The sequence below is a fragment of the Crinia signifera genome, chromosome 11 (assembly GCF_055691185.1).
Source record: "Crinia signifera chromosome 11, ASM5569118v1, whole genome shotgun sequence".
In the NCBI taxonomy this organism is placed as follows: Eukaryota; Metazoa; Chordata; class Amphibia; order Anura; family Myobatrachidae; genus Crinia; species Crinia signifera.
In genome coordinates this window covers 104,531,886-104,549,417 of record NC_139227.1, presented here as the reverse complement: position 1 = coordinate 104,549,417, position 17,532 = coordinate 104,531,886, and the positions used below count along the sequence as shown (strand labels likewise).

Genomic DNA, 17,532 nt, shown 5'->3' with positions numbered 1-17,532 from the left:
GGGAGGTCCACGTCGACTGCGTCATGTCACATATGGACAGCTTGTGCCTGGCTTCGCATCTAGGCTGCACAGACCGGATGCGGCTGGGGATGTACGTGCCCTTCGCTGTGTAGCAAAGCGCTTGCACTTTAGCAAACTTTTGCAGGCACATTGCGGGACCAGGCATGTGGGGCGCCTGTGCCGGGTGCCCCCCACATGCTATCACAACATTCTCGCTCTGAATCAGGCTAAGTGACTAAGCTGCAATACTATTCGCGGTGAAGTGCGCTGTACATGGAATATTATTGCCATCTACAATGTCCTGCTTAAAGCCCCAGTAAATTTCAGCTTGCAACTGAAATGTTGGCCTCCGACTGGTGGTGCAAAGTCCCCATACGATCATCCAGGCAGCGGTTGTTTATAAGTCTCTCTTTCCTTTGTCTGTTCCAGCTCTTGGTCGCACCAATAACTTTCCGTCCGCCACATCAAACCGACCCCAGAGATGGAGAAGGAAGATACAGACAAGTAAGGAGACACCATGTAGAAAGTGACAGTTTTCTGGGGGGGTTTTACCACGTTTTCAAATTCACTAAGCCCCTCCTGGTGGAGCCCCACTGCGGGGTTACTCCAGCTCTTAAACCTATAGAAGCCTATGGGCTTCTCTTCACAGTGTATTCCATGTTATTTGTATGATTATTTTGGCTGTCGGCATTGTGGATGTGTCAACTTTTTCTCCCTGTCAGTGTTTTACTTGGTGGTATTTTGTTGTTGTTGGTATTTTGATTGTCAGTGGCGTGTATATGTCGTTATATTGACATTTGGTCAATCTGTCAATCAGTATTCCGTCCGTCGGCAACTTAGCGACATACCTATCATACAGTTGTGTGTCACAACACACAGGATTAGGCCATGACCAGACTTTTATTGTAGATGGCGCTCAAATATTCTTCTTAGAAATGATGTATCTCGGAAACTGCGACTGACGACGATATCTCGTGCCTTTATAAATGTTCAAGCAGCGTATAAAGCAGATAAGTGTAAATGCGCACTCTGTCTAACACAAGCCTAAACATTGCATAAATTCCTCAATAGATATCCCAGAAATCACAATTCTGCTGCCAGTCCCCGCAGGTCTTGCTGCCTCTGTGCACTACCAATCACAGCCACTGGAGGGAGCTCTGCCCCTTCCAAATAAGGAAATATCCTGAATTCCTAGAACAGAAAGTTCCTGTGAGCAATGACTGCTAAAAGAATGTGAAAAATGCTGCATGGAATAATTTTCCCTCACCCAGAAAAAAAGGTCACGTCTCAAGGAGCGACTAATGTGCTCATGTGCGCAGCATCTCGCAGTAATGCCTCCGAATCTGTACAGTAATCCCGGGGGATGCTCCACGAAGGCGGACAGGGCCCAGTCTGTGACAGCGAGATTGCTTCTGATCAGACACTAAGGGCTATATTTTCTTGAGCTTCTAAAAGAAAAAGAGTTAGATGTTACCCGTAGCAACCGATGAGAAGAGGTGCTGTTGCCCATAGCAACCAATCAGATTCTGGGGGGTATTCAATATGGGATTCCGACCGTCAGAATGTCCCGGCAGACGGAATCCCAGGCCGTCTTCGCTCAGCTCAACTGTCACTCGACAGTCAGAATTCAATGTTACGCCTGTCAAGTGGCAAAAGTGGACGTGTTGGTGAAAACGGCCACGGATTGTCCAAAAAATGGCCACAAATTCGACAGTCAAAAGGTCGACATGGGTTTTTTTCTGTTGACATGTGCCGACAGGTGGTAATTCATACCCTAGCATCCACTAGGGCATGGTGGGAGAATAACCAAAGCATGGTGAGAACAGCGAGCCATGCGAGGGGATGCGGTGCTACATTTTAGTGTCCATGTCGAAAAGCGGGACACTTCCCCAAGTGAACTTCCCCATGTCGACCTAATGCTTGTGTCGACCAAATTACCTGTCGACCTAACCCATGTCAACCTTCAGTCATATTGAACCTCCTGCATGTCGACCTTTAGTCTTGTTGACCTTAATGCATGTCGACCTAGTGGTGTCGACCGAACGCTTGCCGGCCTAGTTGCTGTCTATCTAGTGATCCATGTCCCATTTCCCTAGTACATCCTAGAAAATGACTGAATCTGTTTAGTTGCTACGGGCAACTTCAGCTCTTTTTCATTTTTAGAAGCTATATAATAATTTGCCCTGAAGTGTGTTGTTATATCACAGGAGGATCTCTATAGGAGAATTTCTTTGTACATAGGACCATACTGTATATTGACACTTGTTTCTTCCATTCCCAGCACTGCCGCTTCTCCTTGGTAGAAGACCATCTAACATTTCAGGAGAGGGGTTACCCAGCTGCACCCTGAGCTCCCTGGATGATGAGGTAATGTATCACCCTGTAGGTCATGGCCAAGATGGGAGTTCTATTTCAGATGCAATGTTGCTATGGGCAACCAATCAGATTGTCTCTATTATCTTCTAGAAGGTGCTAAATAAATAAGTAGATTCTAATTGGTTAGTAAACTTACGCCTTGTGATTCATCTGTCTCCGGTTAATAGGTCGGCCGTGTCTAAGCCCGCAACGAATAGGTCAACACCATATGGTGTAGACACTCAAAAAGGTCGACATGAGGTATTTTTGGGGGGGGGGGGGGGGTATCAACTTTATCATTCTTTACCATTAACGTGGGCTCCAATTAGGAACGGCAAAGTGTGCGAATGCAGGACACAAATATGGCATCCACGTGCTGCAATCTACCAGTAGACACAAAAAACAAAAAAAACGAATGTAAAAATTTTCATGTGTCCATCATTTCCATGTCAACATTTCGCTTGTGTCCACCTTGTGTATGTCGATCATTTTTGTCGACCTTGACAATGTCAACCTTTTGACTGTCGACTCTTTATACCATAACCACGTGAAAATCAGGCTGTGTACGCATCAGTATGTCCGAGAGTTGCGCCGTATGAGGTAAATTTACTAAAGCTTCTAAAAATGAAAAGAGGTGATGTTGCCCATAGCAACCAATCAGATGTTGGCTAGAGTTTCTCTATTGCATCCTAGAAAATGATATGCAGAATCTGGTTGCTATGGGCAATATCACCTCTTTTCATTATTAGAAGCTTTGGCAAATTTGCCCCTGTGTATGCACCTTCCGCCCCAGAGTCAGGTGTGTCACCTGCCCATTAGCATGGGGTAGGTGTGACTGTAATGGCTGCCTCTCACAAATGTGGGAAATCTCCTTCCTATGACGGAGATCCAGGCCTCATCCCTCCAGCCCCCTCCCTGTCCACCACATGAGACCAGTTCCAGAAGAGAGTTACGTCTAACCCCACTCACGATCCGAATGTTCTGCTGTTACGGGATCTTGTTAGCGCCTGTGCACATATTAATACCTAAACCTTTATGTCATACAGGTGTTCAACAAAAATACTTCCGAACATTTCGGTGACTCGAATTTTCCAAATGTGACTGAGAAGGTTCCTGAGGAGGAATATCCAGCGATACCTTCATATGTTCCTCATCACTCTCCTCTTCATACCAACGGCAATTTCCAAAAACTTGGTGAAAATGGGTCATCCGGTGTTCTAAGGCCAAGCCCGTACCTCCATTACACCTACCACAAATCTGGCCTTGGTGGAGGCAGAGATGAGGACCGGGACCCTGGTCCTCTGCCGGAGCATCTCAGTGGCAGCAGCGATGTGTTTGAGAAGGACGATAGGACAGATGAACGGAATCAGCTGCCGCAACTGGACAGACCTCAAAACTCAACACTTAAGAAGCTTGTTCTTTCTGATGAGGAAAAATCCAAACTTCTCGACTGGAGCTCTGCTCATCCCCGACCAGCCACCAGGAACATCCGTGAGCAAGCCACTCCTCGGGTCAGTAATGATCCAAGAGGGGAGCCGGAGAGCCGAGGTAAATCCTCCACATTCACCATCTTGTCCAACGCAATAAAGCGATCGTTTAATCGCTCCGTGAGTTCTGCTCCCGACAGCCCGAGAAACATTTCAGCTGCTAAAACCAAACCGATGGCACAGACTAGCTACTTCAGCTTTCCTGGCTCATTCTTCAGGAGAAGCCGTAGTAATTCGGAAAGCCATCCCAACTCCAATGACACCTTGCCCAACCCTTTTACCGCATCCCGCAGTGATTTCAAGGCCTCCCATGATGGGGTTCCCAGGAATGCTGGCCTTCGATCCTCCCAGAACATGAAGCAGGACTCTTCTAAAGTAGAAGACATGCCAAAAATGTTAGAGAAGTTCAACATCAAGGAAAATTATCAAAGCAGTACAAATTCCGATGTACCTTTCAGAAACAGAAGACATTCTATCTTTTCCTCTCTCAGACTAATAAGCAAAGCCCCTGAGAATCCACCATATGCGCCTTCAAATGACACGTGGTACGTTCCCTGGAACTTTGGGAGGAAAACCAATGAGAAAGATAGACCTCAGACAAGTTCTGTAGGTGCTTCGAATCTACCACCTATGATCCAGCCAGGTAAGACAACAGACGTGAAGCACATGATGGCTTTAGGTATCTAGAGGACCCCATCGCAGTGCTGCCTTGGTTCCAGATATTTTCATCCATGCCTCTGTGCCTGCCTCATTAATAGCCAATTACACTGTCATAAAACTAATTGCTCAAATGAATACTCGGCCGCTTTCCCTGAATTGTGGTGGACAAAGGGCAGAACAATATACAGAGCAGAGCAGAACATTATTATGGGGCCACCTCCAGCTGCATAATTACATTGCTACCTCCTGCTTACGTCATTATCAGAGCAGCAGTGGTCTGTGATCTGGAAGCATGAGGTCAATGCCAACCTGGCACTGCTGGCTGACTATAAACTGGCACTGCTGGCTTGCTATAGACTAGCACTGCTGGCTTACTACAGACTGGCACTGCTGGCTTACTGCAAACTATCGCTGCTGCCTTACTACAAACCGGCACTGCTGGTTTACTACAAACTGGCACTGCTGTCGTGCTATAAACTGGCACTGCTGTCTTACTACAGACTGGCACGGCTGGCTTACTATAAAGTGGCACTGCTGGCTTACTACAGACTGGCACTGCTGGCTTACCTCAAACTGGCACTGCTGGCTTACTACAAACTGGCACTGCTGGTTTACTACAAACTGGCATTGCTGGCTTACTATAAACTGGCACTGCTGGCTGACTATAAACTGGCACTTCTGGCTTGCTATAGACTAGCACTGCTGGCTTACTGCAAACTATCGCCGCAGCCTTACTACAAACCGGCACTGCTGGCTTACTACAAACCGGCACTGCTGGCTTACTACAAACTGGCACTGCTGACTTAATGAAAACTATCGCTGCTGCCTTACTAGAAACCAGCACTGCTGCCTTACTACAAACCGGCACTGCTGGTTTACTACAAACTGGCACTGCTGTTGTGCTATAAACTGGCACTGCTGGCTTACTATAAACTGGCACTGCTGGCTTACTACAAACTAGCACTGCTGTCTTACTACAGACTGGCACGGCTGGCTTACTATAAAGTGGCACTGCTAGCTTACTACAGACTGGCACTGCTGGCTTACCTCAAACTGGCACTGCTGCCTTACTACAAACTGGCACTGCTGGCTTACTACTAACAGGCACTGCTGGCTTACTACAAACTTGCACTGCTGGCTTACTACAAACTGGCACTGCTGGCTTACTACTAACAGGCACTGCTGGCTTACTACATGAAAAAAACAAGTTGTTGGTTGTATAAATAAACAGTATCTGTCGGCGGCATGCTGAAGATACATTATAAATGAGAAGAGATAGGAAATGGGCGAAGGGTCAGGTGCCACGAAAGGACAAGTGATCAGGCTAATGCAGATTGTTCTTTAGTATTCCTGAACATTTGTAACAAACTCATGATATATAATTTCTTAATTCTAACGACAGAGTGTAAAATAATAGTGCTTAGCAGTGTGAGCTGGCAAATAAAGATCTGAGACTGTTCCCTGCAGATCTTCTAAATTATCAGTTGGAAACGAGCAGTGTCCAGCCAGCAATAAGTCCCCAGGTCCTGCTCACAGCCCTGGGAGCTGATCAAAATATATGATCAGCATTCCTTCAGGTGCCACAGACATTAATATATTAATTTCTTACTGCTTAGCGTGGTCTGATTAAAGGTTCCAGGTACCCTAGGCTAATACACATGTAGAAATGATGCTACACACAGGTGTATGGGCGCTCAGTGAGGTAAGTGAACCCTAAATGCGCCTTTTCCCGCCCAATTTGCACAAATCTTTATGTTTTTATTACACTTTTAGGAAACTGTCTGAATCAAGATATTTGTAACAATATTGTAGTTTTTATTGGTACTTGTTTCCTAGAACGGCCACACCGATTTTGCTCGGGTCGGAAAAATCGCGTCGGTCGCATCGCATGCGACCAAATCGCATGCGATGCGACCGACGCGATGGACCCGATTTTTACATTGAATCAAATGTGAATAGGGTTTACATTGGATTCAATGTAAAATTGTCCCCAGACCCCAAATGGCCCCATTGTGAACGGCACCCCACGATTGACGCCAACCCGAAGCGTGGCGAACGTAGCGAGCCCACGAGGGGCGGCGGTACGCGTCCTCCGACCTTTTCATACCCCTACTATCCACGTCGGCGTGGAGTTGAGAATATAAAGTGTGGCGAGCGCAGCGCATTACTTCACAGGTATACGCGTCCCCTCGACGTGGATAGTAGGGGTATGAAAAGGTCGGAGGACGCGTACCGCCGCCCCTCGCGGGCTCGCTACGCTCGCCAAGCTTCGGGTTGGCGTCAATCATGGGGTGCCGCTCACAATGTGGGGGGCATTAATTTATAGGCATGACGGGGGCATATACAATGAGAAATGGGCCGTATTGGCCCATTTCCCATTGTTAGCTATGTAAAATGTGCTTAATCGCATCCATCGCATCTTGTGCCATTATAATGGCACAAGACCAACGCGATGAACGCGATTACAATGTTAAAAATATTTTACCTTGAACCCTATGGCAAAATCGGGTCCATCGCGTCGGTCGCGTCGCGTGCCATGTTAATACACGCGACCGACGCGATGGACCCGATTTTGCCTTTGCCGGCAAAATGGACCTGATTTCAAAGGAAATCGGGTCCATCGCGTTAATCGTGTACCTTAAGTTAAGGTACACGATTACTCCCAATTGTGGCCGTGCTAGGAAACAAGTACCTTTTTATTTATTACTATTATTTGTGCAGCTGTACATTGCGTGTTAGCCGCAGGAGCACTGTTTTCTGACTCCACCTTTACTTTTATGGCGCCACAAAGGTTCCACAGCACCCAGACATGTACATAAAAAATTTAGGACAGGTACATCCCATATAACATAGTGCTAACCCTGGTCCTCACCTCCAAGGGGGGAATTCAAGTGTTTTGCCCAACGGTGGCCACTAGATGGAGCCCGGTGGAGCAATTCAAGTGTTGCTCTATTCATCCTCACACATCCGCCAGCGCTTGGACAGACTGGGAACAACTAGTGGTATATAAACATTGCTGCATCAGGAAGGTAGAAGCCGAGGACTGGGCGAGGGGTAGAAGATAGTCTAGAAGGAAAAGCACATGAGGGCAGAGGGTCCTGCTTGTTAGAGCTTACATTCTAAAGATTCCGTGCCTGTCACATGGTAGTATCTATGCTCAAATTGTGGCACCGCAGGTTTGTATTTTTAAAGCTAGAACTTCTGATGAATTGTCAGTACACGTTCCCATAAAGGTAAGGGTGGACCTTGGCAGGCTGGTCCCCCATCTGCCACTAGTTTCCCATTGCACTGATTACGGCCAAGGCTGCATTTTCACAGATAATAACTGCAGTGTTGGTTGGTGTCAGCAAAGGGTCTCGGGGAGATGTGCTAAACAATTATTAGCCGTTTCTGTCGGCAACCAGAGATGCATTCCAATTGCTACAAGTGTAAAGCAATGTGCGGTGGCCTTACCCTCTAGACCTTCTATTCTATGTCTATCACTTACTGGAGTGAGCCAAGGGGCAGCGCGATTGCACGCCATTGTTCCCGCGGTAAAAGAGATAAAGTGCTTTGTAAGTGCTCCTATGGTAACTGAATATGTTAAACAGTCAAATATGTATTGTTCCTAGCTGCGACAACGGCAGCGATAGATAGCTGCGTACGTATTTGTCAGGCAAGCTATGGCACTTCAAAAGGTTGTGGAACTACAAGTCCCAGCAGGTCCTGACCACAATGGCGTTACCCCAGTTCATTTGACTGCCCGAATGCGTTTACTATGTCAGGGTTCTGGCACTCCTGGCTGAGGCTTGTAGTTCATACAGAATATGTTGAGGGGACAATTGCAGTCATCTGATAATAATATAACGGAGACAAGATGTTCGGGGTGAGGCGCTGGTATATCCTGCCTGACCTATGGTTGGTGTACTGGAGGAGGTACCATGGGCCTAAATCACTACCATTCAGAATGGGGCATATTCGGCCCGTTCTGATGTTGGGGGAGTCTGCACAAGCGCAAGTGTGTATTTGTGCTTGTGCAGGCCCCAGCAATGAACGGCATCACTGAGTTACACACTCGCCCGGCTGTTCATTGCGGGAGGGACGGGGCAGTGGCAGCCACATGAATGGATACTCGAGCGGGCCACTTCATGCCGGGGGCGGGTGGTTGACGTTGACAGGCCCAAATTCCATTTTCACTGACTTTTATTTGTGGTTCCTCACCCAGGGGATTCATCAATGGGGGGGGGCCTGTATTCGGGCAGGCGATGTTCGCAGCTTGCCGGGCCAACCTGAATCAGGGTCTATATACACCCATCAGCCATATCAGTAAAACCACTTTTCAGACATTATGTTTAAGAATGGTTTTGAAGAACATGACAAAGAAGTCAAGGTGGTGACTTGGCCTCCAAATTCACAGATGTCCATCTGACTGAGCCTCTGTGGGATCTGCCGGGAAGTTTGAGCCAAGGAGACCCCACCTCACACATTATTGACTTTCAGGACCTGCTGCTAAACCTCTTGGTGTTGGATACCACAGGACATCTTCAGAAGTATTGAGATGTCCATACACTTCTAGAGGGACCTGCCAGGGCTGGTGCAAGGCTCTTAGGCACCCTAGACAAAACGTCACCTTACTGCTTACTGGCCACCACCTGCACACCAATACCAGCTTTCCAGAACCTTAGGTGAACGTGTGGAGGTGGCGTCTTAAAAGTTCAACACCATTAAGTCCAACAAGGACACCTCTCATCGTAAATTTTGTAATAGACTTAGGGGTTCTTCAGATTCTGGACCCCCCCCCAGGCAGCTGCCTAATGGTGGATCTGGCCCTGGCACTGAGACAATAGACTAATGTTATGGCTGATGGCCATTCTTTGGGATTTACTGTACCACAAGTTGACCAGCTTGTTACAGTATATCGAATACAATTTCAGAGTGATATCCTGCGGAATGTTAATAGTGACAGACAGCTGATTACTGTGGGACAATGGTTGCTAGGAAACGTGTGTTGTACGTGACCCTGAGTTCTGCTGCGTTTGGGCCTGTTATAGACCAGCCATGCTGATATGATTATCTTGTGAAATTCCATGGACCTTTATCAGTATGGATAGGCCGCAGCAGTGGGGCGGTGTATCAAGCATGGTAAAGAGTGTAAATGTTGCCCATAGCAACCACCTTTGGTCCATCAATGTGCATGAGAAATACTTGCTAAAAGCTGTTCCGTTGCTATGGGCAACCAGTCTGCTTGTCCGCTTCTCCACTCTTGGAAGCTTGATACATTTCCTCAACATTTTTTGATTTTACTGCACGTTGGAAACTGTAGAGTGGACTTAGGTGTGACGCTTGCATAGCACACCTCTCCGAATGCCTAGGTGCTGGGACATGACTATACCTATTTTCATACTGTATGGGTAAGGGAACCACAAGCACCAATTTGCAAGTGCTTTCACCCCTGCGCTCGCTTGCAGCTTACCCAGAGAGCGGCCTACATGGAGTAGTTGGTGTGGTTCGCTAGATGATGATCCCCGGGAGGTAACAGCCAAGAGACAGTCTGTGGTCAATGTCATTAGACAGGTAGAGCGTTTGCCTTATAATAGTATAACTACTTAGCCGTGATCCGAGCACGTAGGATGAATATTGTATGGGCGGTTCTGGGAGCTTTATTACAATCCCTGACGTCATATTTACTGGATTTGACGATGACCTGTTTTTGTTTAATAAATATCACTATTTAAATAGCATTATCTTGTGATACCCACACAGTAAGATGTATTAGTACAGTTTGCAGCTAACATGCAGAAAAATAAGGGTTCTATAGTCTGGTGGTCCATAGTGAATAAAAGGGACAGATCCTTAAAACTTGGCCTTGCCAATTACAGATTATTTAGCATCATAGAGGTGGTCCCAAAATCCAGACCTGACGATTGTGTCCACCAACCTCACCTGGCAGACGTGTGCTTCAGGGCTGTATCCTGTCTGGTTATACATGATGGGCACTAGGACCGAAGCCAGACACGCCAGATCCGGTAGCACCGTGCAGGAGCCCCCCGGCCAGGTGCCGCCATGTTCCAAATGCCACTGCTGACTTATATTTCTCTGTGTTGCAGGAATGACGGACGTCAGAGCGACAAAGTCTGAGGCCTACAGCAGCTCTTCTGACGAAGATGTCACACAGAACCGCTCCTTGTCCTATAAGGTAATTACAGTATAGATATTGGGATAAGATGAGGTAATGCTATGTTACACCCCAGTTATGTTATCCAGTACGGTGACTGAGAGACAGCTTTACAGTGGCTGGGCGGCAGTTGCACACAGCGACAGCCATCTCATGGAGATCAATATTGCCTATTAGAATACCTTGAAAGAGAGGAGACTGTGGCAAGTCCAAAGCCAAGGACTGCAGTGCAATAGGTAACAGCAATGGAGACAACGGACATCCCTGCCTAGTGCCTCTCTGTATTTTAAATGATTGGGGGCCAGATGTACTAAGCTTGAAAAATGGTAAAATGGAGAGTGTTAAACCACCAACCAATCAGCTGCCATGTAACAGGCTGTGTTTGAAATATGACAGGTAGGAGCTGATTGGTTGGTGGTTTATCACTCTCCATTGTATCACTTTTCATGGCTTAGTACATCTGGCCCTGGGAGAGATAGCCGTTGCAAGATATTTGAGTGTATGGATCAGTATAAATTGTTTGTATATAATACCACTTTTACATCAAAACTGCCGAGTTGGACCCGGGTTTTCGGACCCGTCTGCGACCAGGCAGTTGTTCCCTTTTACACCGGCGTCCCCCAGCATAATGCCGGGTGGGCGATGCCCGGGGAAGTCAGGCCCTGAGCCGGCGCTTGGAGATGACACCATCTCCAAGAACCGGGAAAGTTGACGACCGACACCCCCGCAACGATGACCATCACCCCTGCAACTTCGACGGACATGCTGGGGGAAAGCCCAGCACGCAGGTAAGCTGCTGGGCTGTCCCCAGCCTCCGTGCGCCCCCAGCCTCCGTCCACGAGGTGAATGGATGCCACACACAGGCATCCATTCACCTCTGCCCAGCCTCCAGTGCTGTCTGCATAGTACCGCAGACAGAAGCGGAGGCTGTACATGGCCCTTGCTCAACCTCCAGACTGACCGCAGAATGCTGCGGTCCGGAGGTTGGGGCTCCCTGTTTGGTGGAAATGGGTCCCTGGGTCGGATGACCCGGGTTACCCATTTACACGGCCCCTGACTCCAGGGAAGCCCCGTGTCTGACCCTGAACATTTGCCGGGTCGGACACCGGGTAACAGGACCCGGTTTATTTTTTTTTTACCCCTTTTACACCAAGCCCCGGTTCGGGCTGGAGCGGCAATAACCCGGGTCACGGTTCTGGTGTAAAAGGGGTATAAGCAATAAATTGAGGAGGGAATGCAAACTTTGACATGTCGTTGTACAAATGTTTCCACAACACCAGGTCTAAAGCTTTTTCAGTATCAGGTGATAATATAGGTGATAATATAGCTCTGTCAGTGGTATGTAAAGATACTTATATTAATTACGGAGTTTCTCCCCTTAATGAAACCCATTTGGTCTGGATGAAATTAGAGATGAGCGGGTCCGGATCCCCGAGATCCGACAGATCCGAATATCGGGTATCCGGGTCAGATCCGATCCAGCTCGGGAGTTCCCGCCTGAATTCCGGACCAATAACGAGGCGGAACGTCATCATCGCGCTGTTGGATTCTCGCGGGAGCGGGATCTTATAAAAGACGCACGCGCGCCCCGCCATCTTCACTCCAATCTTGGAGAGGGAAGAGGGTGGTTGGGAAGCTCCGTGTGCTCCGTGCTGTGCTCTGTGCCATGTGCTCCGTGACCTGACCTGTGCCCTCACTGCCCTGTGCTGTGCTCAGTGCCATGTGCTCCGTGCTGTGCTGTGCTACGCTCCGTGACCTGTCCTGTGCCCTCACTGCCCTGTGTTGTAGACTTGAGAGTCAGTGACTGTTTATAGGCCTGAGCCCTGTAGTGTGATTTAACTAACTAGGTGCTCCAGTGCTCACACGCAGGGGCTGCAGTGTCCACTGTCCAGGGGCTGTCCTGTGGCCCGTGCCCTTTTATGATTTATTTAGCCCTAAGCCCTGTGTTGTGATCTATTTAGCCCTGAACCCTGTGTTTTTTGTGATTAACTAACTCAGTGCTGCAGTGCTCACACGCAGGGGCTGCAGTGCTGCTGAGTAGTACACTGTGTACAGGGGCTGCAGTAATACAAGGGGCTGTGTCCGGTGTGACGGCCTATATCTTATCCATTGTCCAGTGTCACGAGTCACTCACGACATATATCCTGTGTCCTGTCCTGTGTGACGACATATCCTGTGTCCAGTGTGACGACATATATCCTGTGTCCAGTGTGACGACATCTATCCAGTGTCCAGTGTGACGACAATATATCCTGTGTCCAGTGTCACAAGTCACAACATATATCCTGTGTCCAGTGTGACATGTAATGTGTGCCGGCATATATCCTGTGTCCAGCGTGACATATATCCATTGTCCAGTGTGACGACATATATCCAGTGTCCAGTGTGACGACATATATCCTGTGTCCAGTGTGACGACATATATCCTGTGTCCAGTGTGACGACATATATCCAGTGGCCAGTGTGACATCTAACCATTGTGTGACGGCATATATCCAGTGTCCAGCGTGACATATATCCATTGTCCAGTGTACAGGAGCTGTGTCCAGGGGCGGTGTCCAGAGGCTGTGTCCAGTGTGACGGCTGTGTCCATTGTCCTGGGGCTGTGTCCAGTGTGACGGCTGTGTCCAGTGTACAGGAGCTGTGTCCAGAGGCTGTGTCCATTGTCCAGGGGCTGTGTCCAGGGTGACAGGCTGTGTCCAGTGTCCAGGGGCTGTGTCCAGGGGCAGTGTCCAGTGTGACAGGCTGTGTCCAGTGTAAAGTAAGAAAAAGAAATAAAAGTAATAAATAAAATAAAAACACATTTTTGGAGGATGATGGAGGAGGAAATAGTGGGAGTGCTGAAGCTGCTACCACCAGTCATGACAAGGCCGATACCTCTTTGTATTTGCTGTTTGGAGCATTTCTCTTTTTTTGGGATAGTTTATTAAACTGCCACCCTGTCTGCCCCTGCAGTGCCGCTCTGCCAGGTTGGAAGTGTAAGGTCCACATGTATGTGATGCCGACTGCTGTCGCTTAGCTTAGTCATCCAGCTACCTCGGTATACCCTTTTGGCCCAACTACAGTAAATTAAAACAATTTTGTAAGCTGTGAAGTGATCAAAATTGACTAGAAATGAGTGGAAACTAATGTTATTGAGGTTAATAATACTTTAGGGGCAAAAACAGGCCCAAATTCTGTTATTTTAGCCATTTTTAGCATTTTTTCATAAAAATCCAGATCCAAAGCCAAAACCAAAACCCACAAAGATGGTTTTGCCAAAACCAATCCAGATCCAAAACACGAAGGGAGATCCAGATCCAAAACCAAAACCCGAAAAAGTGGCCGCCGCACATCTCTAGATGAAATATGAGGTAAGGCTAGTTTCAATCGATTTGCTAAAATCTTGATAAGTAACTTATACAGGTTGAGTATCCGGTATCCGGACATCCCTTATCCGAATTATTCCAAAAACCGTGGTTTTTGGAATCATTCGAATTTTATTTTTATTTTTTTTAACCCCCTAACCCTCTTTTTATACTTACCAAGTCCCCGGGCGTCCACAGCAGGCCTCCGGCATCTTCTCCAGGGTCTCCAGCGGTCCCAGGAATGCATTGCGCGAGTGTGCGCGCGCGCCGGTGACGTCACCGGTGCGCGCGCACACTCGCGCAATGCATTCCTGGGACCGCTGGAGACCAGGAGAAGATGCCGGAGGCCTGCTGTGGACGCCCGGGGACTGCGCGGACGCCGAGGGACGCCCGGGGACCATCAGGGGACAGGTAAGTATGGCTGCAAAAAATTATTCTAAAAACCGGAAAATTCCCCTATCCGAAATGCTCGCGGTCCCGAGCATTTCGGATAGGGGATACTCAACCTGTAATTGGTGTTTAGAAGGGAGATAGGCCTATAAGAACCTGGTTTACTCAAACCACGGCCAGGTTTTGGAAGTACCTTGACGATAGCAGAGTTAAAGTGTAACGGCATTTGCCCATTCCTAAGTATCGTGTTAAACAGTTTTGTCAAGGTGGGTGCTATGCGTTTGCTGAGAAGTTTATAGTATTCTGACATAAATCCGTCAGGACCAGGTGCCTTTCCATTTATTAAATGTGCTATCGCCTATTGTACTTCGAATTCAGTAATTTGGGCAATCAAAGGGGATGTCAATGAGGATAAAAGTAGGGGCACTGTCAAACCTTCCCAAAATGTATCCTCAGAGCCGCCACTAGTTTGTATATCTGTATGGGAATATAATTCCTCATAAAACGATTTCAGAATCTCCGCTATCTGTGCGCTAGAAGTGGCAAGACCTCCGTTTGATGCTGTCGATGGGTGAACCCTCATAGGGGGATCTGTCCTTTCAGTAGCTTAGATAAGAATCTACCTGCCTTATTACCGTATATAAGAATTATAACTGCTCTGCAATAAGACGAGGTAGACTCCAAATTGGTAATTTGTGCATCAAACTGCGTTTTAGCCGTGAGACATGACTGTTTCGTGCCCGCATTGGAATGGGTCTGATAAGGTAAGCATTCGTCAAAGTTTGCTGTGCCTCTGTATAGTCCTTAGAGAGAGATTTTCTATGCGCAGTGACATAGGAGATAATTTTTCCCCTAAAATCGGCTTTAGATGCCTGGTAGTAAGTTACTGGGGTATCCGTAATGGGCGACAAATTATTCAAGTTATATTCTTCCCATGCAGTCTCCACTTTACTACAAAACGTGGTGGTTGAAGATAGGCCAGAGGCATAGTGCCATTGTCTGTACGGACCATTATGTACAGTAGTAATCATCGTTGCCCATATCAATTCATGATCCGATATACTGATCATAAAATACTCAATTCTAGAAAGTGTATTATGTGCTTCAGAAAGACACGTGAATTATTATTTAGTCGGGTGAAATGTGCGCCTGTCACATGCCGTCGCGTCCGGACACGGCGGGCACAGTACTCACCCGTCCGTGTCCACCGACGGCTGGCATGCGTCCAGCGGGCTCCTGGGGGTCATGGGCGGTGGCGGGGCTTGTCGGCAGTGTCTGTTCACTGCTCTGGAGGGCTGGGGCTGCAGCAAGCCGTAGTTTCTGTTTGACGATCCCGGGAGGCCGGCGCTGCCATCTTGGAAATGGGCAAAGCAGGGTTTGGCCAGGTTCTGGAGTTTTCCCTGCCTCCTGCTCAGAGGGCCAATGGCAGCAATTCCCTTGCTATAAGGGGGATCCCTACCTCCTCCATCTCCACCCAGAATTTCTCATTCCCTATTACAAGAGATCATCTCACCGTGAGTTACGTCTTCAGCTACTACCTTCCTTCAAGTCCTGTTTGAACCTGCAGAGTACTGCCTATTCATTTCCTTTTGCAAAGACTTGCCATTTAAGTTTTTCTTCTAGCGAGTGCTATCATTTTAGTTCCTTATCTCCTTGTCAAAGAAGTATTTGACCTCAGCTTTGTTTATGAATAATTTCATTAAACCTGCCCGTTTTAAACCTGCTGCTTCTTCTTCGTCCTCTGTCCCTGAACATCACACAATCCCATCAATATCTTCATCTGGGACAGCGCCAGGCATCTAATAAATGTAGTCGACGTAAGAAGGTTGGAATTCCAAAGCGTAGTAGTGTAGAGGAGATCAGGTTGAAGTCACCACATATTATAGTAGGTTGATTAGTATAAACTTAAGTATTTCTACCGAGAGTTTCTAGAAAAATACTTTCGAGCAAGCATTAGGTGCGTATACATTTCCCAACAAATAGCGGGTACCAGCAATGTTGACATCACATAACAAATATCTACCATTGGGGTCAGCGTAAAGGAAGTTGTCTCTTAGCTCAGGGGTTCCCAAACTTTTTTGAATCACGGCACCCCATCATATCAGAATTTTTTCGCGGCACCCCTAGGCCCAAAAACAACTAATTAGATTGGGTTTATATGCGATTCTTAGGGTCAGTTATGTGCTAATGGGCAGGATTTAATTCTGATTGTACACATTTTATGATTGGCAGCCTCCAGCACTGGTTTTGCCCATAAATAATTAACCATAAATAAATTGAATTGGTCCTGGACCACCAACCTGGGGCACCCCTGCAAGTGTCCTGAGGCACCCCAGGGAGCCACGGCACACAGTTTGGGAACCACTGTCTTAGCTAATATAGCAATACCCCTTGTTTTAGTGGAGAAGGATGCAGTGCCGACCACAACCCAACCCAGCGTTGCTAGTCTAATTCCATCCTACGAAAGCAAATGTGTTGCCTGGAGAAACACCAAATCAACAACAAAAAGGTACAATTACGCAATACCCGTTAATTGAAGTAGGAGAGAGAGACAAGGGGTTGGAAAAGTTATCCCCATGGAACAATTCAACAAAACTTCCCGTGCTGGTATCCCGCATCTACGGGAAACTCAGATCCTATTACATATGCCCCAGGACTTCAGTTATGAGAAGGTAATGCTAACCACTACACCAACCATGCCATCCCTGTCTAATAAATGACAAATTTGCCGGGGCGGCGTCGCAGGGACTCGGTAAGCTGTGAGTTAACTAGAATCACCCCCTAAATGCACACCTTGCTTACTGGATAAGTAATGTTACGGTTTAGAAATAAGGTCATATGCTTTTCTTGAACAACGATTGTTAACCCTTGATGCACCATGGTCTTCTGTCAGCTTTCATAACCCTCGGACATGGGGGGTGTACTGCGGGAATATAAAGGGTCACAGTGTGTGGTTTTTAAAGTGCAATTTATTTTTTAACCTTGGCCAATGTTAGAAGCTATTTACCAATGGCACAATTCCATTTTTATTCTGAAAGAACGTTAGCCTTGTGAGGACGATGACAACATCGCAAAGATTCCAACGGAAGCCTCTGAAAGGAAGCTCTGAATTCACCTGCGCGGGGCGCTTAATGCGTCT

General features: G+C 47.4%; 1 protein-coding gene and 1 long non-coding RNA gene across 9 annotated transcripts in view; one reads left to right on the top strand and one right to left on the bottom strand.

The window, feature by feature from the left end:
- Positions 1 to 17,532, top strand: part of MICAL2 (microtubule associated monooxygenase, calponin and LIM domain containing 2) — a 191,914-nt gene that overhangs the window by 151,376 nt on the left and 23,006 nt on the right. For all 7 annotated transcript variants that reach the window (XM_083164104.1, XM_083164103.1, XM_083164101.1 and 4 more), the window contains 4 exons: positions 430 to 504; positions 2,282 to 2,367; positions 3,402 to 4,485; positions 10,589 to 10,677. In XM_083164104.1, coding sequence (XP_083020230.1) covers positions 430 to 504; positions 2,282 to 2,367; positions 3,402 to 4,485; positions 10,589 to 10,677 — 1,334 coding nt within the window. The remainder of the gene's footprint in view (positions 1 to 429; positions 505 to 2,281; positions 2,368 to 3,401; positions 4,486 to 10,588; positions 10,678 to 17,532) is intronic.
- Positions 137 to 15,817, bottom strand: LOC146045336 (uncharacterized). Of its 2 annotated transcripts, none has more exons than XR_014465416.1 (4): positions 15,588 to 15,817; positions 10,425 to 10,670; positions 7,375 to 7,568; positions 137 to 1,448 (listed from the first exon to the last, which is right to left on the bottom strand). It is a non-coding gene; the product is annotated as an uncharacterized LOC146045336 (long non-coding RNA). The 2 variants fall into 2 exon arrangements; XR_014465417.1 differs by lacking the exon at positions 137 to 1,448 and adding an exon at positions 3,152 to 4,212 and having other exon boundaries at positions 15,588 to 15,811.